This window comes from Tachypleus tridentatus, chromosome 7 (assembly GCF_004210375.1).
Source record: "Tachypleus tridentatus isolate NWPU-2018 chromosome 7, ASM421037v1, whole genome shotgun sequence".
Taxonomy (NCBI): domain Eukaryota; kingdom Metazoa; phylum Arthropoda; class Merostomata; order Xiphosura; family Limulidae; genus Tachypleus; species Tachypleus tridentatus.
The window spans coordinates 99,949,764-99,975,222 of NC_134831.1; the positions used below are offsets into that span (position 1 = coordinate 99,949,764).

General features: G+C 33.7%; 1 protein-coding gene across 5 annotated transcripts in view; it reads left to right on the forward strand.

The window, feature by feature from the left end:
• Window positions 1–201: 201 nt before the first annotated feature.
• LOC143256286 (MLX-interacting protein-like) overlaps window positions 202–25,459 on the forward strand; it is a 61,397-nt gene continuing 36,139 nt past the window's right edge. Inside the window, exons 1-4 of one of the 5 annotated variants that reach the window (XM_076513329.1) lie at window positions 202–675; window positions 14,238–14,344; window positions 20,013–20,086; window positions 23,752–23,874. In XM_076513329.1, the coding sequence (XP_076369444.1) occupies window positions 401–675; window positions 14,238–14,344; window positions 20,013–20,086; window positions 23,752–23,874 (579 nt within the window). In that variant the 5' untranslated portion in view covers window positions 202–400. Of the gene's footprint in view, window positions 676–14,235; window positions 14,345–15,414; window positions 15,531–20,012; window positions 20,087–23,751; window positions 23,875–25,459 lie in introns of those variants that run through there. The other 4 variants (XM_076513330.1, XM_076513332.1, XM_076513331.1 and 1 more) reach the window with 4 other exon arrangements.

Here is a 25,459-nt window from a genome sequence, read left to right on the forward strand (position 1 = left end):
AAAATGCTTTTTTTATTTCCCATAGTTTACAAAAGAATATAACCGTTATCTTATTGGTGATATAAGTACGTTTTACTGAATTCAATCTCAATGTATAAATTTTAAATAACTTCGATTGTCTCAACACGTCACGCATGCGATCTAAGTTTTGCCACGACGCAGAATCACCACACATCTGTTGATGTCATCACTCCACCCCTTAGCTTTCAACCAATATGGCGATTCAGCTGTGGAGGAGTGTTCTACGTATTGTCGTGACTGTAACTTGGAGGCATGAGACGTTAGAAATGTTTTACTTTTGTGGCTATATTACACTTTTTACCTAGGTGTTGGGTATAATTATAATGTTTTAGAAATGACTTCAGCCCTACAAGAGAAGAGAATTTGAGTGTTGAGAAAAATGGAAAAAGAAACTATACACAGTGGACATTTTATGGTGTCAGAGATTGACGATTCTGAGGTTCATGTCGACGATGACGCCTCGATTTTAACAGCCCACGAATCGGACGGAGATCAAGATAACGTTCCTCTGCAAAATGAAGTTCGTGATTTTGACTTTGACAAAGGTTGTAAAGAAACATGGAAAACCTATACATATGGGCCACGAAGTTCCCATTCAATATCTATAGACGTCTCCCTAACAAAATTGTTTGAGACCATGAGTTTAGCCTTCAGGTAAGTAGTAGTGATAATAGGATAGTATTAATTATTTTCGTAGTCTAGGTAAGAATAATTTGTACAACCGTTACTAATCCTAAAAATAGAAATTTTTAAGTTTTGGACCACTGGTAAAGTCAGTGACTGTTCGGTTAAATAAACACCACTTAATAACAGTTTTATACATTTTTCATATACTAATATATATCTGAAAGATTCAAGACACTTTAACGTTAACAGTAACATAGGATAGCAACAAACCAGTTTCTGAAGGGCTGATATAAGCGGAAGGGAAATGTCAGATAAGTAGCCTTTCGCCTTGGCCGTCACTCATTCGGAAGGTCTAAATCAATGGCCTTGGAATAAATGCGCGCGGGCAGCTCTACCTTTCGTACCTCTAAAATAACTAACTTTACATAATATTACGTGAAAAGTGACCCAGATCAAAAATAATTAGGTCACAATATGTAAAGTTTAAGTATGTTCTTTGGCTTTGTTGAGATACATTATTTAATACGGACAGAGTAACGAACTTGACATTATATTACTTTAATTGTGAGCCAGATTAAAAATAATTAGGCCATTAAATATGTAAAGTTTAAGTATGTTCTTTGGTTTTGTTGAGGTACATATTTAAGATGGATACATATACCTATTGAAAAGTGAAAGAAAAACATCACTTGTTAAAAATTTGTCTGCTGATAAGTATATACATATCTCGGTAATTAACTGACATATTGTTGAATTCAATTCTCACTAAACCTAGCATGTACTATTTCTTGAAGAGTAACATGAGGCGTGTGGTATTCAAATCTAACTCTTATTTTCCTCTCCTCTAGTATGATTGTGGTAGTTCCTTTATCTTCCTGTCATTGTAAGTGTATGTATATAAATATTTAGATTTAGGAAACCTTTCTGCTTGTGAATAATCCATAACATATATGTATATACATACTTATGTAGAGAAACAAGTTGATGTATTTCTACTATATCTTGTTCAAGCATGTTGGAATACACAAAATATTGGGAGGGTAAATGAATAAAAATTGTCTTGCAAACAACAAAAATGTTTTAAAATATACAGCAATTTCATGTAATAACAAGTACAGAATTGTATGTACAAGAATATATGAAAAACAAGTCAAATTATTTGGTATGTACTATAAATATTGTGATTCAAATAATATGAATGTTTCATATAATAACCAGTATACATATTATGTAGGCACACAAAAATTATATGTTTAAAAACTGCTGGTATGGGTAGAGAAAGCACTAGTGGAGGAGCAAACAACATCCAGCAGTTCTTAAATATATAATTTTCTATACAAATGGATATTCTTGTGATCACAGAAGGCACACAAAAGGTTGCAACTCAATGCAGTGTCTTTCACACTGGGGGTTCTGTCCAAAAACATAATTAAAAGGCTATTTTAAGGGGGAGGGGCTATAAATAAATGACATATTTTTTAAATGTACATTTTTTTTTTTTACCATAGCTCTGTTATTGCAGTTACAGGTGCTTTAGATACGTTTATTAATTTACTGTCGCCACTTTCTGTGTGTGTGGAGGGGGGTCATTACAGCTTGAAATGTTTTCAGAGAGGGCTCAGCAAAAAACCTTTGAGAACCCTTTACTTAATGTTCAGAAAAACTGAAGTTTCCTTTAATTTTGGCAAAGTCAACTGAATGTATAGAAAAGACAAAAATGTCAGCAAAATAATGAGGGCAATGATATTTAGCCCGTTCTAATTAGTAGGGGCACGTCACCCTGACGCTACCTGCCCATGTTTTCACAAACTTTCATGAGTGAGAGTAATAGAACAAGAAAATTCACTTAAAACTGAGTTACTTGTGTTGAGATTTCATGCAAATGTTTAGATTAATCCAGTGTATTTATTATAATTATAGAACTGCCCCTATAAGTTGAGAATCTGTTGAGTGATGTGTCAGAAAATATCAAGCTACATCTTAAATTTTTGCTACTACACACACACACACACACACACACACACAGACACAGACAACTTTATATTTTTTGCTTTAATCGTGCTGAAATTTTTTTTTAAATTGGAACTAGATTTTTAGTGAATTAAAGTGGTCTGTAAGAAATCTGTGTGAAGAAAAAAAAAGACAGTCATTTTTTCCCTAGCAAGAGACAAAGTCTTGTGGCATAGCTCTGTATTCTTTATAAATATCAATAAAGTTTTAAAGTTCAAACCTGCACCACAAACCTCAAGTAAATCACTTTACAATCTTTAGTTTTGACTAAATAAGCAAATTATGTAAATGAATAAATTTACATCTGGATTTCTAAGACTTGTGTCTACTTACTTTGATACTTTTACATACCACCATTTGGGCATCAATCTCATAACAACTTAGTGTATCCAAAGCACGTTTCTCCTAATTTTTTTGTATTTCAGAGACGAAAAAAGCCCAGACTTACAGCTTAAATGATTAAAACGGGAATTGTCTCCACAAACTTTCTAACATGGTGACATCATTCCTGAAGTAAGAAAGGACCAGAAGTACTTATTTTACTCCATTAGGTTTCACCAGTTTTTTTACAATGATATAATAACCTTCTGGTTTGTAAATTTAAAATTTGTATGTTTCTATTTTTTCTTTTTTATCAGCAATTACGTCTCTGTTATTAACACGTGCTGGTCTCAAACAGAAGGCTCGGCATGGCCAGGTGGTTAACGCGCTTGGCTCATAATCTGAGGGTCGCAGATTTGGATTGCTGTTGCACCAAACATGCTCTCCTTTTCAGTGGTGGGGTCATTATAATGTGACAGTCAATCCCACTATTTGTTAGTAAGAGTAGCCCAACAGTTGGCGGTGAGTGGTGATGACTAGCTTCTTTCCCTCTAGTCTTTCACTGTTGAATTAGGAACAGGTAGTGCAAATAGCCCTTTTGTAGCTTTGCAGGGCATTCTGAACAAACAAAAACAAACTCAAATAGAAATTCTCCAGATTAGGCTTAACCAGAGTCTTTTCACAATAACTTTCTTGTTTGTAAATTCACACTTTGTATTTTGTTTTCTTTGTTTTTTTAACCACAGTTAACATTTAGTGGATGGCTTTTAGGTTGTTTTTTTTGTGGTTTTTTTTCAGTCAACAGTGACATCTCTGTTTTTACACAACATGTGTATGTCTCAAACAAAAAGGAAGCACTTTACAAGATTTTGCACTTGAAGTAAATCACTCTACACTTGTATTGAAATTCATACTCAGTGTTATGACCCATTCACAAAGTTGGTAAAGTCCAGACTTTACAACAAAAGAAGTTGATTCAGACTTAATGTAATCAGCTCTTCCTGGCATTTAAATATCATTGACTGAGCAGGTTTAGAAATAAAATTATAAAAACAAAGTTATCTACTTTCTTAACACAAGTAAGGAAAAAGAGTGGACTTAGCTATCCCACCAGTCACATTACACTTTCCCATTCATTAAAATATCTTTCTTTGTCATCACCCTTTTTACTAGTAAACCACTGATTACATATGTGTCCTACGAACTAATTTCATGTTAAGTACCTCATCATGGACTTTTGGAGATTCGAGGTTATATCATCAGCTGGGGAGCCTCCACTCCAATGATAAAGTGAAGAAAAAATCCCTCTTCTAAAATCATGCTGAGAATCTTTAACTAAATGCTGCATTTGGAATTATTTTTCTAAATGACTTCTGACAGTAGATGACTTACTAATAACAGAAGTTTGACTACAGGTCTGTATTTCACTACAGTTAACACACTGTTACTTCAGTCCTGAAAATAAGTAGGTAAGAAATTTTAGGCCAGTTAGTCATACTTCAGTGGTTAGGAAAACTGTAGTCTCATAATTTTGTTGCAACATCATTTGATGATGTTAAAAATATCCACCAGAAAACCCAAAGTCTTCACAAAGAGAAGAATGTGCCTTATTAATCTCTTACATTTTTTCTGTATGTTACTTCTCTGTTTAAATTAGGCTTAAAGAATGTATTTAGTTTATTCATATTTTCAGAAAGCTTTTCTATAAAGTACAACTTAAACTTTCAGGATAAAATTGTCTCACTTGTAATAAAGGATGCATTAATTAAATGATGGTTAACTGGATGAGAGGATGCAAAAAATTAATGGATTAACAATATATTGATGGACTGGATTCATTACAATTCATCTCTTGCATTAATGATATTAATAAGGACATGGGTGATAAAATGGTTTTCTGACCTAAAAGTGTGCAGATTCAGAAAAATATTTATCCCATTAAGAAACTTTTTCCAACCCTGGAACAATTCTAGGAGCCCTTTTTTGGACTCATTCCACTAATTCAATATCTCTTCTTAGATAAGGAAATCAAAATTGTACATAGAACTCCAATATTATAAATACATTCTGAACTTCTGTTCGGCTTATTACTAGCAACTGTCATGATGGCTCTAGTGAATTATTAACTATCTCACCAAGATGTTAATCTTCAGTCATGTTGTTTTGTGGATACTTCTCTGTATTAAACATGTGACCCAAGTCATGAATACTTAAATGTATTAAGATCAAGTCTTCTGGCAGTCAAACATTTTTTAATTTGAGGAGCTGCTTTCTTTGGTAACTGTAACCATTGAATTAAAAATTGAAACCTTGACTTTCAATAATAGTTATATGCAAGTTCCTTGCTCTAAGAGGCACTTTGCTACTGATTCATGATTAGAGGGTATGTGGGGGGGCATTTGCTGCAACTCTTTGTTTCTGTTGCATATGGTTAGATCTGGCTGGCTGCAATGAAAATGCTATGATTTTACACTGTTATTTGGTTAGCTTTACAAACACACAGAAGAAAGCATTTGATTATGACTTAATAATGTAAAGTTATGCATATGGTTATTATATATAAATTGCAAGTTTAATTTATATGGAAGTCCTCTTAATTATATGGATCAGGAAAAGAACTTTGAAGTATTAGCTAATACAGCTCATAGGACTTTGTTCTAAGTGATAAATCTAGTAGACGTTTGGACATAATCTTTTGTTGTATACCATCAGATGAAACGGCTCTAAATATGGATGTACTGTAGTTGTAACATTTTAAATATGATTTAAGTTCATTATTAAATTTTAGTTATCACACAAGTGTCTCCACAGAAATAAGACAATTACAAGTTTTATTAAATATTAATACAGGAGTTTGTGTGTAGTTTTAGCTTTAGATGTATATTAAGTTCTGATCTTAGCAACATGTTTTTAGCTTTATACAAACATGGATGTGATGCATGTACAGACAAAAGTGTTAAACATATTTCTGAATATGAATGATTGGCTTTTTGGAAAATGTGTTGTAAATATACTATTTGAAGTAAAAAACACAGTAGATATATTTTATTTCCTGATAAAAGTTTTAAAATGTTCTCTCAGTATTTGAGCAAATGTTTCATGTCTTGGTATATCACCACTAAGTGAAGAAGTGAGTGCTACTGCTAGATAGAAAGTCTCAAACACTCTTAACAAGAACAACTAGAAGGATGTCTGTATGTCTTAATAAAACCTCACAAAGCTGTTACACATTTTACACTCTTCAGATAACATATCATTTCTATGCTCATGAAATATCTTTAAATTGTACTTGTAGGTGGTCATGATATCAGATTTGTTATCTAGTTTGTTATAACATGTCACCATTAATTGTTGATGATACAATTTATTTGTGTATTGTAAATTCAAAGCTAAGTCGAACAAAATCATCTCGGACCAATTATGTTCTAGAAAGTTAGGGTTTGTTGATATGTTATTAGGAAGTAACTGTAAAAAAATAAAGGAAAGGAAACAACTGAATTTGCATAATTGTAAAGATAACATGATATTAAAACCAGAAAAATGTTTTTGAAAATAAAATGTTTGTAGTGGTAGTCGTAGTACTGGAATAATGGCATAATATTCTGCGTGGTACTTTTTAAAAGCTTTATTCAAATACAAGTAATTTCACCATGAAAAGCTTGGCTCTTTACTTGATAGATTGGATGTTGAAAACATTTGGAACACTTGACTTGAATAAAAGGGTTTGGTGTACTTGTATAAACTGTGACTCTTCAGTTTGCTGATTGGAACTTATAAACATGACATTTGATAGTACCATGTTTGTTACTGATGACAGATGTAGATACACATACTTTTATATAAAGAAAGGTTAATAGATGTACTACTGAGCCATGATGGTGTATGATAATAATGAAAATTTGTTATGAATAGAAAATAGAGGTACACAAAAAAATTTTCAGAACTTCCAAAAAAGTAATGAACTTGTACGTATGTTTGATTTAATTTGAAGCATAAACAAATTGAAAAATTGGAGAAACAGTGTCATTATAAAATCATAATTATTTTTATTAGTGATTTCAATATTTATGTGGATGAGGTTTGACTCTTATCCTAGGAGTATGTTTTCCTAGATTATGTCTTACAAACACCTTCTACTCTTGTGATGTATTTATTTTATAAAAGTTTGAAGAGATCTAGCTCATCAGCATACATCACTTAATCAGTGAAATTCATACAGGTAAAAAATATTAACCCTAATATGATGTTTCTCAGATTATGAGTATTTTGGATCTTTGTGATTGGCAGTTCAGATATTATTGGTGGATATATATCATTATTTTGCTTACAGTATTTTATTAAGTTTAAAAAATTTGAATTCCTTTAATAATTTCATGTATTAAAATTTGTGTTGAAATATCTACATGTTATGTGCTAAAAGTTTACACAAATAATGAATATCTTCATTTTATTTTTCGTAGTTAAGTTGAAGAAAATCATTTAAAAGAACATGTATTTTAACCATTCAAACTTTGAGGTGAACCAAACTTTGGAATTACAGGCACAATTCTTCATGTAAACAACTTGTTTAATACAGATTAAAATTGAGTAATATGCATTTTAAAAATCATTTTACAATGTTGAGTTGTCAGGCTTACAGTGTAATATAATCTTTTGTGTGTGAAGTGTGTTGTAGGATCTCCATATACTAGCCTTTTCTATATCTCCTTGTACAAATGTATTTGCCTTGACTATGCAGTTGATGCATTCTATAAGAGTCCCTTAGCTTTCTAACAGTTGTGTGTTGTGTAGGTCATTACAAAGTCATGTGACTACCATGTATCTCAGCATGTATCTGTGCTTTCTGAGAAGTTTTAAGATGCATTCTGGGGCTTTTCCAACATTCATCCTTTAATTCTTTGTCACTGTTTAAAAAGGGAAAGTAGAACAGATTTCATCTTGTCTACAGAAAACAGTTACAATTTTCTTGTTTCAGTACATCATTTGAACAATTTGCTTTGAGGAGGCTTGTGTTCAAGCTGGTATGTTTTCACAATGCTAAAGGTTGAAGAGACACCAAGTGGAAGTGTATTAAGCCCTCTTCCAATTAAACCGAGATTATGTTTTTTAATCTAATGTGGTCTCATTTCATTTAGTTTACTTCTTATGCTGGAGAGATTCCCAGTCATCAGAAACTTCATTTACAACTCCAAGTGAACCAAACTGCACTTTAATCACATTAAAAGATCAAAGTAACTAGTTGTGAAAGTACCTTTTGGTTTCACTTTCCCAGCAGTTAATGATACCTCATTCTCTCTTGTACAGGTCTTTCAAAGTTGTTTTATATTTGGCATGACTACTTTTATTTGTAGTTCTCCTGTTTTAGCAGTTCTTTCTATAGTGTATGGTAGGTTAAGCATCTTTAGTTCTAAGGATATGTATGCTTATTTGGACATACAATACTCAGAGAATTTTGGGAATACAGATTATCAGTTTGTTGTTCAAGTCAAATTGTTCTTCCACTATGCTCAATATGGAATGTGCAATATTCTCCAGTAACATTTACCGTACAAGGTTCAACTAATACATAACTGCTATATTTCATGACTTGTTTGTTTCTCATATGATTGAACTTCAACATTGACAAGATTTGTCTTGATGTTCCCTATCATCTATTTCATATGGATGTGTTTTTTCCTCTTAATTTAGTCTATATAAATACACATTTTTCTTTCCCTTCAATATAAATGCAGCTGTCCAACAGTGACTGAACATTCACACACTTTTGTACTGTATTCCTGAACCATGGATTATAGTGAGTTTGTACTGTATTCCTGAATTTTTACACCAGCAGCAAAATTCCAACTTGAAGAGAACTTTTTGACATGACTACTCGCTGAGGTGGCCTTCAGTGCCCAACTTTTTCTCCAGGTTGTGCTTTCTTCTTGAAGAAAAATCACATTTTAAAACAAAGTAGAGAGGTCTTTCTACACATTACAACCAAAGAGTTCAAGTTAAGGGCAATACAGATTCCGTAATTATCAGCAGAGTCCATAATAAACCAATATCCTGTGTTATGACACACAAATCTCTTGCTACCTATCTACTTTGTCACATATCTCCATAAACTGAATATAGATTTAAGGTCTGCTGTGTAGTTCTGCTTTATTGGAGATTCAGTCAACATTGGTAATATAGAACACTGCTGAATTTATACTGGTTCAGTTGAAGCTAAGGAATAAAAGGGTATAATGTAAAATTCAATAATAACAGTATTCATTATTACCTAAGACAGAAACACTGTATTCTTCCTTAGAGGACTGTTGCTTCTCACAAAATTTCTGGTTAAATACTTAGTGAAGACCAGTTCAAGTCTAGCTAAATGAAAGGTTTCTGTTTAAAGTAAACAGATTGGTCATTTTCATTACTTGTTGGTTAAGCCATGGTCTCTAGTTGTCAGCCAGTGAAGTCTTAACATTCTGAAACAAGATCACTTTAAGCAATGTTCTCCACAGGCATCGTGTATTTTAAAAATTACATAGGTAAGTTCAAACAATATGAATTTAACATGTTTTATGTCAAAACTTGATCATATATTGAATACTGAGTAAATTCAGTATACATGTTAACACTGCAGAAAGAAGAAACTAATCATTATTCCAGTATTGCTCTTTCATGGCATTGATTATGAGTCATTGACTCTTTGGACTCAGTTGAGGGTGCTTAAATTGGGGTTGCTCTAATTTTTTCCATAAAAGGTTCCTTTCTTCAAAGACTTCCTAGATTACATGTCAGTTTTACTAAATGCCGTGTTATTGTCTACTTAGTCATTATTCTCATTGTATGAAGTTTATCAGCCAGAAATCCTTTTTTGCATTGTATTTTTTCTTGCATAAGTGATGAATGTTACTCAGGTTTGTGTTGTTTTTTTGGAGGGGGTTCTGTTATAGCATTTGACTAAACTTTTTTGTTAGCAGAAAGGATGGTAAATGACTTTGGTTTTCCTCTTCCTGATATTGACATTTATGCTTGGGAGGTTTGTTATGCAGTTACATAACAAGATAAATGTGCCTTTTTCCCACGCTTATCGGATCAGCATACTCAACATTCCCCTCAGCAATTTAAGGAAGAGTTGGAGACTTTGCTGAAGTCTACCTTTGTCAGAATGTCTTCAGTTCTTTCTTTGATTTCCTAGCTGGTTTATTAGGTAGAGACATATGTTAGAAAGTGTTTTATTTACTGTCTTTTGCCCTCAGGAAGTTGTGGGAAACTCCTTTTTCCATCCCATGTTATTTGCTAGAGTTTCGGAGATGTTAAAGTCCCAAATTGATAGAGCCTGTTTACATTACTTGTTATTAGTTTCTTGCCTTTCTGATGCTAATTTGGGAGTGTTGGCCAATTATGTTTTTCAGTCCTCTTCTTTGGTTCTGGGGTCTGTTGCTTCCTGTAATATTCTGTATTCCTGAAAATCTTCAGATTGGACAGATCAATAACATCACTTCCTGCACATCTCAAGTTCTTTCACCAGGGATCCATGGGTACTCCATGTTCTGGTTTCAAGGTTGAACATTCAGTTTACATCACCTCCACCATTGTCTGCTCAACCTGTTGCATTTTCACCTCTGGCAGATCCATTGTGAGTGGAGCTTCATGCTCAAGCCATAAGAGATTTGTTAGTCAAATAAGCACTAGAGAGGGTTGACTCCATCCTTGTGAGATTTTATTCCTGTTTATTTGTTGTACCAAAGAAGACAGTAAATTTGCAACTAATCATCGTTCTGTCCTAACCATCGTTCTGTCTTGACTCAACAAATTTTTTGATCCTTCTTGTTTTACAGTGAAATCTTTTTCTCAGTCTGTGATAGTGCTTTGAACCAAGGCTCTGGATGACCAAGTTCATTGTTACTGTAGCTTATTTCCATAGTCCCATAGTACAAGGGTCAGGTGCTGCAATTCTTATTGACTTGTATCAATATTTAATGTCTTCTGCAGAGTTGTTCATGCCTTTTTTCTTGTCACCTGCATTCTTTGGGCCTGTTCACACATTGTTATATGGATGACTGGCTTCATTCTGTCAATTAGCATAACAACACTTTAAGATTAATATTATTTTTTTCAGCAGTCACAAAAGTGGGTTTCCTATCAGACTGGAGAAATCAATTTTGTCACACAATATCTTGTCCATCTTGATGTGTTTTTTAATATACATTTAAGCTGTGCTCAACCAACCCCTATCAGGCCTCAAGCTGTGGAAATAGCTGTCATGCTTTTACTTGTATCTTCTGTGCTGATGGTTCTCTCTTTTGAAGATGTGGGCATCTCTTGAACCTTTTATTCCTTTGTGATGAGTGCACATAAGGTTCCCTCAGTGGTTACTATGTGACTAATGGATCATGGATTCTGATCCTTTCAGTCATCCTGTCTCATTCTCAGGAGCAACATCATTGAATGCAAATTGTTGTTGAATTGGAATAACACAACTGTTGGAGTGTCCATTTCACCACCTCATCTTGAGATGCATCTGTTTACAAATGCATCTTGTCAGGTATGGGGAACATATCTTTAAAGTCAGTTCTAGGCTACTTAGATGGAAGAGAGGTTTACCCTCCATATCAATGTTCTCAAACTCCTTGCAGTACACTGGACAATGGTTCAAAGTATGTCTCTCTATTGAAGGGAAAAATTTTCATGATACATTTCCACAATGGTATCTCAGATTTTTTGTTAAGGAACCACACATTCTCTAGACCTTAGTTTTTGTACCATGGATCTTCTGTGCTGAGCTCATTTCCATTGTATGAGTTTAACATGCTGGATTTTAGGAATGATGAATTTAATTGTTGTTCACTTATCCTAAATTAATTGGATTCTTTCGACGGAATCCATCACAAGGTTTTTGAGTGGATTTTCCCTCAGTTTGGTCTCCAGTGATCGTTGCCCTTGAGACTCATTGAAAATCTCAGTTGTTTTAGACTCTGATACCTCATCCTAGACATTGGCAGTAGATGCATTCAGTTAAAACTAGACAGGTTTATATCTGTATGCCTTTCCCCTGATTTGGCTATTATCCAGGGTTCTAACTATGGATCATTCTGATCCATGTTGAGTTCTCTTGGTTGCACCATATTGGCCAGCTTAAACATGGTTCCTGCTTCTTTAGTTTCTGCAAGAATGTTCACCACTACCTCTTCCACCACAGTCAGACATTCTCCACATGAATATTTGGAAACTTAGTCTCAATGCTTGAAAGTTATGTGGTTCTTTGGTCAACACAAGTCTAACTTCTAATGTTTCTATGTATTTAACTGTCTCCATAGGCTGACAAGGACCATTTGTTAAAGGAAATAGAATATTTATTGTAAGTAGTGTACTGAAAGGAATTTAAACCCTATTCATCTAGAATTATTTTTCATACTGACTTGGTTATTTGAGAATGGTTAATCCTTTTTCTACTATGGCTTTATATAAGGCATCCTTAACCAATGTCTTGAGGTATTCTAAATATTGGAAAGTTTTTGAATCTTCACTTCTATCAGGGCTACTAATATCCTTTCATATTCTTTGACCAAAATGACCTTTTCAGTTACCAAATAGGGATTTTACAGTTGTTTTGTATGTGTTGTCTCATCATCCTTTTGAACTGTTTCTTGTTCTTTGTTTCATCTTTCTCTTAAATTTTATTTTTTATTCTTGTTGGCTCGTGGACATTGGAGTTTGTTTGCATTCCATGCATATGACTCTCTATCATTAAGCATTTGTCCTGCTTTACCTCAATAGGTCTTTTCTTTGCAAGAGTCTGGCAGCCAATGAAGGGAATGACCCTTCTCGCCAGTCTATGATATGTGACTCGTACTAACTCATTTTGGGATCCAATTGTTCATTGATTGGGATCTATTTCCCCTGACTTGTCCTCCATTAACCTAATGAGATGACTTTACAAATTGATTCATGTGGCCTATCATTTGCATGTCAAATCTTAAAATATATTTGTCTTATTTCTCTGACAAGGGGTTGAATTCCCCTGTGGAAGACATTGTGCAGGCTGGTATGTGGATTACTTCTAATTCTTTCCTACATCATTACTTGCTTGATCTGGAAGTTTCCTCTTCTGAGGGTTGTTGCTACCATTTGTAGCTGCTTTGGCCACATCTGTTAAACTTTAATCGGAGGTTCTCCCTTTTTCAATCATATGTTCCTTTATATTTCACTGGATCCCACTCTGTGCCAAATGTTGCCTGGACAGGTATTGTTTCTCAGTGATGTCGAGAAACCCACTTGTTGAGAAATTTATATGCAAAAACGGCTCGTTTTGGGTTGAGAAAATATTTTACATAGAAGGTCGAAACGTTGTTCGCTCTTCTATGTAAAATATTTTCTCAACCCAAAACGAGCCGTTTTTGCATATAAAAAAAGGTATTGTTTCTTTTCTTTATTCCACACTGGCCCCTCTACCTTCTCAGTGTGGGATTTTAGCTATATTGTCAGCTGATGGTAAGTATGTTTTGGAAGTTATTTTCCTAAACTGACAATGTATTTCCTATAATACTTACCTTCACTGATACTCATGCCCTACCTCCCCACTAGAAGCTGGTTTATATCTTGAAAAAGTTATTTAATTATCTGAATGGTTATATACAGTAACTAGCTAGAGGGCACAGTGATGTTGATGGAGAATTTTGTAGGTTATAATTTCTCCAGAACACTTGAGTTAGGTATATAAAAAAAAAAAAAAATGGACCAAGTGTTTTCAATGCTTAGATAAGCAAAGAGTGGAAACCATGGAGATCAAGAAATAGCTGTATTGTCAGTGGAGATAAGTATTACTGGAAACACATTTTAAGTTTAGGAAAATGTCACCTCTGATATATAGAAGGTAAGTACTATACAAAGATAACTCATAAAGATGGTGGTTCTCCATTTTAATTGTAATATACTAATATTTCAAAAATATGCAAAAGCAAACTGCATAATTTTGGGATATAACTCCACACTGATAGATAATTTCTTTTTCTATTTGCATGCTACTCGCTAGAATAATGAACTGCAAAATTATTTCATACTTTTGCAGAAAAGCTGAATTTTGTAATACTCTTTATTACAGCCTTATTTTGTTGTTGTGAAATAAGATGCATGAGTGTTTGTGTGATATACTGCTTAAACTTGAAGTTATGTTTTTTGTGCAAAAACAAACTTGATTTGTAATGGCTTAATATTTTTCTTTTGTGATTTGTGCACTATTTATTGGCATCAATAAATTTATACTGATTGTATTTTTGTAGTGGCCGCTTGACCTCTCCAAGGTGGAAGACCTTCAAAGGATTGAAATTAAGTCTGAAGAACAAAATCAGATTAAATAACATCATATGGAGAGCATGGCATATACAGTGTGAGTAGACTGGTTGTTTTATCGTGTGGAGAGCTTGGCACGTACAGTGCGAGTAGACTGGTTGTTTTGTCATGTGGAGAGCTTGGCACGTAGAGTGCGAGTAGACTGGTTGTTTTGTCTTGTGTAGAGAGTTGGCACGTACAGTGCGAGTAGACTGGTTGTTTTGTCGTGTGGAGAGCTTGGCACTTACAGTGCGAGTAGACTGGTAGTTTTGTCGTGTGGAGAGCTTGGCACGTACAATGCGAGTAGACTGGTTGTTTTGTGGTGTGGAGAGCTTGGCACGTACAGTGCAAGTAGACTGGTTGTTTTGTTGTGTGGAGAGCTTGGCACGTACAGTGCGAGTAGACTGGTTGTTTTGTTGTGTGGAGAGATTGCGCACGCACAGTCGCGAGTAGACTGGTTGTTTTGTCATGTTTTACGCAGTCGAGTAGACTGGTTGTTTTGTGGTGTGGAGAGCTTGGCGCATTACAGTGCAAGTAGACTGGTTGTTTTGTCGTGTGGAGAGCTTGCGCATTACAGTCTTGAGTAGACTGGTTGTTTGGTCGTGTGGAGAGCTTGCGCATTACAGTCGCGAGTAGACTGGTAGTTTTGTCGGTGTGGAGAGCTTGGCACGCAAACGCGAGTAGACTGGTTGTTTTGTGGTGTGGAGAGCTTGGCAACGCATTACAGCGCGAGTAGACTGGTTGTTTTGTTGTGTGGAGAGATTGGCACGTACAGTGCGAGTAGACTGGTTGTTTTGTCGTGTGGAGAGCTTGGCACGTACAGTGCGAGTAGACTGGTTGTTTTGTCGTGTGGAGAGCTTGGCAGCATTACAGTCGCGAGTAGACTGGTTGTTTTGTCGTGTGGAGAGCTTGCGCATTACAGTCGCGAGAGACTGGTTGTTTTGTTTGTGGAGAGATTGGCACGCAGTCGCAGTAGACTGGTTGTTTTGTCGTGTGGAGAGCTAGGCAACGCATACAGTCGCAGTAGACTGGTTGTTTTGTCGTGTGGAGAGCTTGCGCATTACAGCTTGAGTAGACTGGTTGTTTTGTCGTGTGGAGAGCTTGGCACGTACAGTGCGAGTAGACTGGTTGTTTTGTCGTGTGGAGAGCTTGGCACGTACAGTGCGAGTAGACTGGTTGTTTTGTCGTGTGGAGAGCTTGGCACTTACAGTGCAAGTTGTTTTATGTAGATGTGTATTAAGCATGTAAGTTACCTTGACCTTTAGTTTATTTAAATAGTTAAATAAATCAGTGTGTTGTAGTTGTGAATGTAGTGAACCAACAATGAGATATAATGGAAAAAAGTTACTTCTAGAAGATGCTTAGAAATTACATTTTAATTATGAGATCAGATAACACAATGTTATAACATGAAATCTGTTACAATAAGATTGTTAATGGTTTGAAGAATAGAAGAATTATTTGTAATTTAACTGTTATGTGTGTTGCATACTTTGTTCTGGTTGTAAGTATACAGTATCTGACTGATGCATTATTGTACATTCAAAAAGAAATGATACATTGAAAGTAATCATATTAAAGTGTTGTTACTTTATTTTTAACGAGTTCAGAAGAAAATTAAACTTGTTGACTTAGAGTTAAAATTGTGTCAAGGTCTTGTTTAATGAAGATTAATTTGCCAGAATGTTATTTTTGTATAGAAATTTAAATCTTTGAGATTTTGACTCTAGTACTTTAAAGAAACTGAAGGGTAAATTTCTTAGAAAAGCAATGTCTGTTTATTAGAAATATCTTTAATCAGTGAACAAGTAAAGAAGTAAGGGAGGGAAACACCAGCTACATGTTCTACACTCATTAGTCTGTACATCTGTGTCAAGATTTTCATTTGTTTGTACATGACAGAACCTCAGTGCAAACTTCATAATGAAATTGAGTTCATACCATTTTCCATAAATATGTTCTTTTATTATAAACGGGCTATGTAAGTTGTATTTTTCTATATCTAATAATTTATTAGTCCATAATACCAAATTTTGTATATCTACATGAATAGTTGGTAGCAAATTTCCCAGTAAATAACCTTGTAACCTAGTTTCAGCCAAGAGCTTTCATGAATATTTATGTTGTTACCAAAGAATTTGACTCGGTTGTGTCTTTGTTTATATACTGGGGAGCCATAAAGTATGTTGGACTCTTGCCAATGTTGTAGCTGGGAATTGATATATATATAAGGTGAAAATTGGACAATGTTTATTAGCTGATAAGAGAACTTTTAACAATAAAAGCATCCAGTTGAGGAAAACTGTTGAAAGCAGTTTATCACAATGTGCTCTGAGGATTGCCAGTGAGACGTATTAAAATGTGTCCTTTATCATGAATAGTGACTGAATAGCATCGTGGTAAACTGAGCTTTGATGTGACCTCTTAACCAGTAATCTTTTGGTTTGCCTTCTCTTGGCATAATGAAATTCCTTAACATTCAGTTGATTCCAGCATTTCTTTTTTGAGTAATCATAAATTATGGCTAGAGTTACACTCTCTGGTGACACAATTTATTTATTTTATTGCAAATAGCTAATAAAAAAACAAAGTGATTAATAAAGGTAAGTGAAAACTAGTACTAGCTATTTATCAGCACAATCACAAAAATCTTGAGGTTTAACTTGTTTATTATCACATTTTTTATATTGATTCTAAATACAATTCATAGAACATTCTGGAAATAAATGAGACTACATTTTGAGGATTTGTGGGTGGATTATATTTATGGTGGTACTTTTATGTTAAAAACATTTTAATTTTTTGTTTTGTTTTCCTTCCAAATTAATGCTTCTTATGAAGATATAAATTACTACAAAGTGTTGTGTAATAGCTTCCAGTTTTACTTTAGATATTTGGAATATATTTGTTTGGTACTTATTGAAGTCCAAGAAGAGGTTTTAGATTACAATAGTCTTGAAAGAAATTTCTGACATTAACCAAGGGCACAAATGTAATAAAAATTGTAGCTGAAGAAAACCACATTTTTATGCTCTACCAAAGTCTTGTACATTTCATATTGGAGTATCCATTATCAGGTTATCATTGTGAATGCTCCACAGCTTAATAAGACTAAAGATAAAATCTTGAGACTGGTCATGGGATGCACTTAAGCCTACTCCATCAAGTCCATGTCGCACTTCACGAGCCTCAGTAGCTTTGCAGAGCATCAACAACACTTGTTACAGTATTCTTGTTTAGATCTTTGAAATGAAAAGACCATGCATTCCATCAACAAGCCACTGCATGTTCAGGTTGGGTCATTCCAATTGTTCAACAACCCTCAGATACCAACTGAGACACCAGAGGAGACAGTAATGAGATAACTGATCATCACCAGATCTTGGACACCTTCACATTTGAAATAAACATTAGGTGCCACTTGTGTCTGTAGAAATTTAGCTAAGACAGAAGATGTGGAGCAGAAGAAAAGCAGAAATGAATTATCAGTACCAACTTTAAAACCATGGACACTCTTCTGTCATCATAGCCACAGATGATTTCTATACCACAGATAGTGAGAGAGCTACTTGTACATTCATCACTTCATGTGAAGTTAGGCTATTGGAACATTCAAGCTTCCTAGAAACAGCAGAATGATGAAACTCTAAGCCACAAAGCAACCTCTCTTCTGGATGTTTGAAAGCAGTGAACCATTTGGACTTTTGTACTAAGCCATGCAGGAATAAAACTAAATGAAGAAACTGAGAAGCTTGCAAGAAAAGTTCATATATCAAATCCAGCACAACTCCACTGGTAGTATTTCAACCTCCCATGAATTACTGTGGTCAAAATGGGAAGAATGAAAAGATCTTTGTTAGCATTCAGCAAGAAGAAGACAGTTGAAGAATGATGTATCTAGGAAAAGCAAAATATGGAGAGTCAGTAGGATAATATATAACAAAGGCTACTGATAACATGAAGAAATTTGAGACAGCTGATTTCCATGAGGGACTGGTGCATATCAGTGCAATCTTGAGACAGCTGATTTCCATGAGGGACTGGTGCACATCAGTGCAATCTCTTGGATTATTTCCTAGTACTTAACTGAAAGACCAAGGAGAAGTTATTAGTGCTATTTTAATTATGCTCAAGAATGAGTTGTCAAATCATTTTTATTTGTAGTACAGGGTGTTCAGAAAGTCACTTGTATATTTATTAACATACAAAACTGCACAGTGGCTTTCCGAACACCCTGTATATGGATATGTCTTGTGTAGAAGCTTAAAAGTAATTGTTTGCAGATTTATCTGGTCCGAATTTGGGAATATTTTAATTTGCTTTATGTGAAGCTTATATCATATGAAAGATCTAGGAAATGTTCTATAACATTGCTGTATGAAGCAGTTTTTGGGTGGTCAGGCCACAACCACAACTAAACAATGTTACACATGATGTGTGAAAAATATATTATATGCATGCAGAGCATGTCATTTTCAGGGGTTCTGGGGTCACGCCACCAAAATATTTCTTTTTAAAACATAATGTTATAAGATTGGATTTTGAGTAGTTGTAGTTACATATACTGCCTGTCCACAGTGTGATGCGTTAAATTAAAAAAAAGCAAATTTTAGTACATAAGCTGTAGCTATATGCACCATGAAAATGTTGTCAGGCCGTGACCTTACTGCCACCTACAGAATAATGTGTCAAATAGCATTCTGTAATGTTTGTGAACATGAGCCAATTATTTTCAATGTGACATATCCACATGGGCACAGTTGGATGACGATTGGTCCACACAACATTACCAACTTTGTAACAACTGAAGTTGAACTGGTTTTCCATAGCTACATATTAACAGTTAGATGAGTTGGTTTTTTTCCCTTTTCTTCTCAATGATCTACTCGAATACCTTCATTTAAATTTCCAAAAAGTGCAAGTTTTAATACTTTTTTGTCTAAACTTCTACAAAAACAAAACTTGCATATTAAAGATCACATGGAAAATATATTGTATACAAAACTTGCATATTAGAGATCACATGGAAAATATATTGTAAGCAAAACTTGCACATTAGAGATCACATGGAAAATATATTGTATACAAAACTTGCATATTAAAGATCACATGGAAAATATATTGTAAGCAAAACTTGCACATTAGAGATCACATGGAAAATATATTGTAAGCAAAACTTGCACATTAGAGATCACATGGAAAATATATTGTAAGCAAAACTTGCACATTAGAGATCACATGGAAAATATATTGTAAGCAAAACTTGCACGTTAGAGATCACATGGAAAATATATTGTAAGCAAAACTTGCACGTTAGAGATCACATGTAATTGATATATTTTTCATGTATTCAAGGTATATATAGATCTATATCTCAGTTTTAAACCTTGTAGTCAGTGAAATATTCTGAGAAGACAATTCAACATTTTAAAATGAATTTCGTAAAATAGTTTAACGTTTACCTGAAAAAAACAGATGAAATTTCCAGTTTATTTCATAGAAGAAAAGAAAGTAAGACAATTAGGTTTGAAGTCTAGCTACAAGTGCAGCAGTATCTTCTATAACCAAAACAGATATTTATAGAATATCTTACTTTTTGTATGTGTTCTTATAAGTCTTCCTGAAACATAAAAGGTATTTAGCTAATGAAAATTTAGAGTAAGAGTATATGTGAAGTGAAAACAACAGGAACCAGTTGCACTCACAACAATTCGTTTTTAATTTAGTCTTAGGAAAAAGGAAACCTGTAGTGTGCCAGTTTGCCTCTCCGTTAGATGGGGAAACTCACAATAAACCAGAGGTAAGGTTTCTATGAGATGATTAAGGTGTTGATCTAAGAATTAACAGTAACCAGAGAAAGTGTGTGTGTGTGTGGTCTTCTGAAGGAATTTAAAAACAATATTGTAAAATATCACTTTAGAGAAAAGCTGTTGAAAATACATCTTCATATTTACATACAAATAAGTGCACGTGCCCTGTTATTATTACAGTAAGCTCTAAAGTAAATATTTGTGGTCATTTTGTATGGTAAAGAAGGTAGCCTCTGATCAGAGGTCAGATCTGGTTCATAATTACTTTTTTTACATGATACAACTGTGTGAATTATTACTTACCATCCAAATAATTTTTGTGTTGTCTGTAGATGCACATAATTTTCTAACTCAGAATGTTTGGAATGTGCACCTGCCTACGGTTGTACTGTTAACTCTAAGGATGTGGGTAATTTTAACACTGAAATTTGTATCTGTATTGTTAGTTAATCTCTGTATTGTAGGTTTTTGTTAGTTTGTCAGTAAACAGATGAATGTCTTTGATCATTAATGAAACTAACCATATAAAGATGATTCTGATAGTTATTGACCTAGTTAGTATGTTTTGTTTCAGCTTGTTCATTCATGAATATTGTTTTTAATATTTAAAAAGTATGCATTTTTTAAAGAAGACTTTTAATAAACATTTCAAAATTTGTACAAATGACAACTAAACATGTTACTTTACTATTTAATAATTAAAGTGACATTGAGAAAATAAGTATTTTGTTATGAGTAATGAGAAAAATGAAAGTACCTAAGTGTATTTCCACTATTACAGAATCAGTGGAGCTGAAAAATTGTATGTTATTGACTAATCTGTTAATATGTTTCGAGTATTGTGCTGTTTTTTCAAGTACAGTTGAATGAAATAATGTATTGACTCAAATACTGCTTTCATTTATATATAATTGAACAAGTGAAATTTATTCATGAAGTGAGCATCTGATGAAGAGCTTTAATGGACTACCTTCCTGGGGAAATTTCTTTGTTTATATAACTTCAGCCACATCATTTGTGATGGATGTTAGCTTTTTTAAACATTTTAGATTATTGGTTGAGTTTGCTTATCAGATGTCATCAAACTTAGATGCTTTATTCTATAGTTTACTAGACTTAAAAACCTTTTAAAGCAGAAAAAAACATTTACTGCTATATTTCATAACCTGATCATATAGATAAAATTAAATCAAATATTTTCATTTAATGATTAATGCATCTGATGGTTAATATAAATTTTCATTGAAAAGAAAATTAATTTAATAATGACTGTTTCAATCTTCCAGAAATTACCTGTTCTAGGAAGAGTTGAACTATATGAATTTCAGTGGTTTGAAACCAGTATTGCAAATGAAATATTCTTAGATTTTTGATGCTTACAGGGAATATAATGCTTCAACTAAATCCTCTGTAGTAATTGTAGTTACATCAAAGTGTTGTCTGTGTAGATAGATTGGTATCTGAAAGTGTATTTCATCCGTTATGCTAGGATTATACTGATGAAGCCACAATTAAAATAGACACTATTTTATGATCAACTACTGTGGACATGTACACATTTGCCAAGTTAATATTTGTGACAGTAAACATTTTTTACAGTTTTACATTTTTTGTGATTTTTGTTTGAAGTGTTATTACAGTGTATGCACAAGTGCACACATATGTTTTAGTGTTTATTTTGTCCATGTTTTATGGTAACTGTATGCCCAAGTGTAGGTGTGTGTTTTAGTGTTTATTTTGTCCATGTTTTATGGTAACTGTATGCCCAAGTGTAGGTGTGTGTTTCAGTGTTTAAATTGTCCATGTTTTATGGTAACTGTATGCACAAGTGTAGGTGTGTGTTTCAGTGTTTACTTTGTCCATGTTTTATGGTAACTGTATGCCCAAGTGTAAGTGTGTTTCAGTGTTTATTTTGTCCATGTTTTACGGTAACTGTATGCCCAAGTCTAGGTGTGTGTTTCAGTGTTTATTTTGTCCATGGTTTACGGTAACTGTATGCCCAAGTGTAGGTGTGTGTTTTAGTGTTTACTTTGTCCATGTTTAATGGTAACTGTATGCACAAGTTTAGATGTGTTTCAGTGTTTACTTTGTCCATGTTTTATGGTAACTGTATGCCCAAGTGTAGGTGTGTGTTTCAGTGTTTACTTTGTCCATGTTTTATGGTAACTGTATGCCCAAGTGTAAGTGTGTTTCAGTGTTTATTTTGTCCATGTTTTACGGTAACTGTATGCTCAAGTCTAGGTGTGTGTTTCAGTGTTTATTTTGTCCATGGTTTACGGTAACTGTATGCCCAAGTGTAGGTGTGTGTTTTAGTGTTTACTTTGTCCATGTTTAATGGTAACTGTATGCACAAGTTTAGATGTGTTTCAGTGTTTACTTTGTCCATGTTTTATGGTAACTGTATGCCCAAGTGTAGGTGTGTGTTTCAGTGTTTACTTTGTCCATGTTTTACGGTAACTGTATGCCCAAGTGTAGGTGTGTGTTTTAGTGTTTACTTTGTCCATGTTTAATGGTAACTGTATGCACAAGTTTAGATGTGTTTCAGTGTTTACTTTGTCCATGTTTAATGGTAACTGTATGCACAAGTTTAGATGTGTTTCAGTGTTTACTTTGTCCATGTTTTATGGTAACTGTATGCCCAAGTGTAGGTGTGTGTTGTAGTGTTTACTTTGTCCATGTTTTACGGTAACTGTATGCCCAAGTGTAGGTGTGTGTTTTAGTGTTTATTTTGTCCATGTTTTACGGTAACTGTATGCCCAAGTGTAGGTGTGTGTTTTAGTGTTTACTTTGTCCATGTTTAATGGTAACTGTATGCACAAGTTTAGATGTGTTTCAGTGTTTACTTTGTCCATGTTTAATGGTAACTGTATGCACAAGTTTAGATGCGTTTCAGTGTTTACTTTGTCCATGTTTTATGGTAACTGTATGCCCAAGTGTAGGTGTGTGTTGTAGTGTTTACTTTGTCCATGTTTTACGGTAACTGTATGCCCAAGTGTAGGTGTGTGTTTCAGTGTTTATTTTGTCCATGTTTTACGGTAACTGTATGCCCAAGTGTAGGTGTGTGTTTCAGTGTTTATTTTGTCCATGGTTTACGGTAACTGTATGCCCAAGTGTAGGTGTGTGTTTTAGTGTTTACTTTGTCCATGTTTAATGGTAACTGTATGCACAAGTTTAGATGTGTTTCAGTGTTTACTTTGTCCATGTTTTATGGTAACTGTATGCCCAAGTGTAGGTGTGTGTTTTAGTGTTTACTTTGTCCATGTTTAATGGTAACTGTATGCACAAGTTTAGATGTGTTTCAGTGTTTACTTTGTCCATGTTTAATGGTAACTGTATGCACAAGTTTAGATGTGTTTCAGTGTTTACTTTGTCCATGTTTTATGGTAACTGTATGCCCAAGTGTAGGTGTGTGTTGTAGTGTTTACTTTGTCCATGTTTTACGGTAACTGTATGCCCAAGTGTAGGTGTGTGTTTTAGTGTTTACTTTGTCCATGTTTTACGGTAACTGTATACCCAAGTGTAGGTGTGTGTTTTAGTGTTTACTTTGTCCATGTTTTATGGTATCTGTATGCACAAGTTTAGATGTGTGTTTTAATGTTTATTTTGTTGAAAATTTATGGTAACTGTATGCACAAGTGTGGTTTTTATTGAGTAGGCTATTGTATTGGAAGGGAAATACTGGAAAAGAAAATTAAGCACAATAACATCAGAGTACAAAAAGTGGCGAATGTTCTGTTGGGAAAAGGTTCGTCCAAAAAACTCAGAAATTTCTGACTTGGTAAGTGTTATTACACTCCTCTCTGTTTCATATAAAATGTCTTTATACACATAATATACTGTAATAATTTTAAAACACTTTAACCCTGTATTCTTGGCTGGCAACTGCTTTGGAATGGCCTCATTTATAGTTCAAATTTACTTAGGGAAAAAACTGTAAAATAATTTGCAATACTGGGAAATTGGAGTTGCACGTTCACTTCTTTACAGAATGAAAATGTTTGACATCTTGAATTTTTGTACGTTACTACCAACTAGAAGTGGGTGAATAATGGAATCTGATAATTAACTAGTTGTGAGGCTCATTAGCTGATTACTCTCAACTAATCAGTTATTTTTATTTGAGACTTGGAAAGTTAGAATAATCAAAAATAGTAATATTCCAGAACTTCACTATTGATTATTTTAGTGAGTTCTGACACTACATCAATTAAGCTGAATAATTTAGAATTAATCATAAAATAATTTGAAAATATAATGATAACATGTACCAATTTGGATAGTTGGAATAATCAAAAACCAGCAGTTTTCAAAATGATAATTAGTTGATTAGATCAGCGAGTCATTTCATATACGGGGGTGGATATTCTTCCAGTTAATGTTTTACAGGTTCAGGAATAATTTTGAGAGTTTGAAGATTTCAGAATAATTTTGAGTCGTGGAAAAGAAAAAAAAAATGGTGAAGGGTTAAAAAGTAAGACAGAAATGGAAAAGGGAATAATAGGGAAAGAGTGTATTGGTATTTCATAGATTGGATTGAAGTAAGGGAAAATGATTTATGTTTCCCTTTGTTAAGATGTACTAATTGTTATTTCATGCACTCTTTCTCATTGAAAATACATTTTGAAAACGTACTGGAACAAGTTAAATGTAATTAATTTATACACTGTAGTGAGGTGCATGAGACAAAGAATTAGTGAAAAACTACATATAACTGCATGTACTTTCTCCAGCTAATACCCAATACTAATTGTAATGCATTCTGTATGTATATAAAAGTTATTCCACTGTTTCTTTTAGCATAGTTTTTGTCTTGTACATAAAAAAATTTGATATTTGGTGATTGAAAACTAGCTGTAACATTTAGAAATGGATGAATACTTCCTCAGATTGGGATTGATTAAGAAAGCTAAAGATATTTGATGAAAGAAACTCTGCTATCTTTGTGGCTCATGTTTGATCACATGATGAATAATGAACTGCCTCTAGTAAAAACAAGTTTGAATAAGGTGTTATAATTTTTTTGATTAATACAATAATTAAAAGTGTAAGTTGGATTTTACTTTATCATTCACACATTAAGAAGTAAGAAGTAAACTTTTAGGTTTTAATTGTTAAATTTCCACCATACAGATTTGATTGAAAAGTTTTTAATATTTGTAACTGGCATGTTTGTTAAAATTACATTAAACATGTTTCAAGTTACTCGGTTATTACATTAACAATAGAAAGTTTGGTAATAATGAAGTAGTAGTAGAGGTAACTGATAAATTATAGAATGTTAGGATGTGAAATGTTGCAATTGAAACAATACTATCACATTCATAAAATCTTTGTTTTGTTTTTTTTATTTTAAAACAGTTACA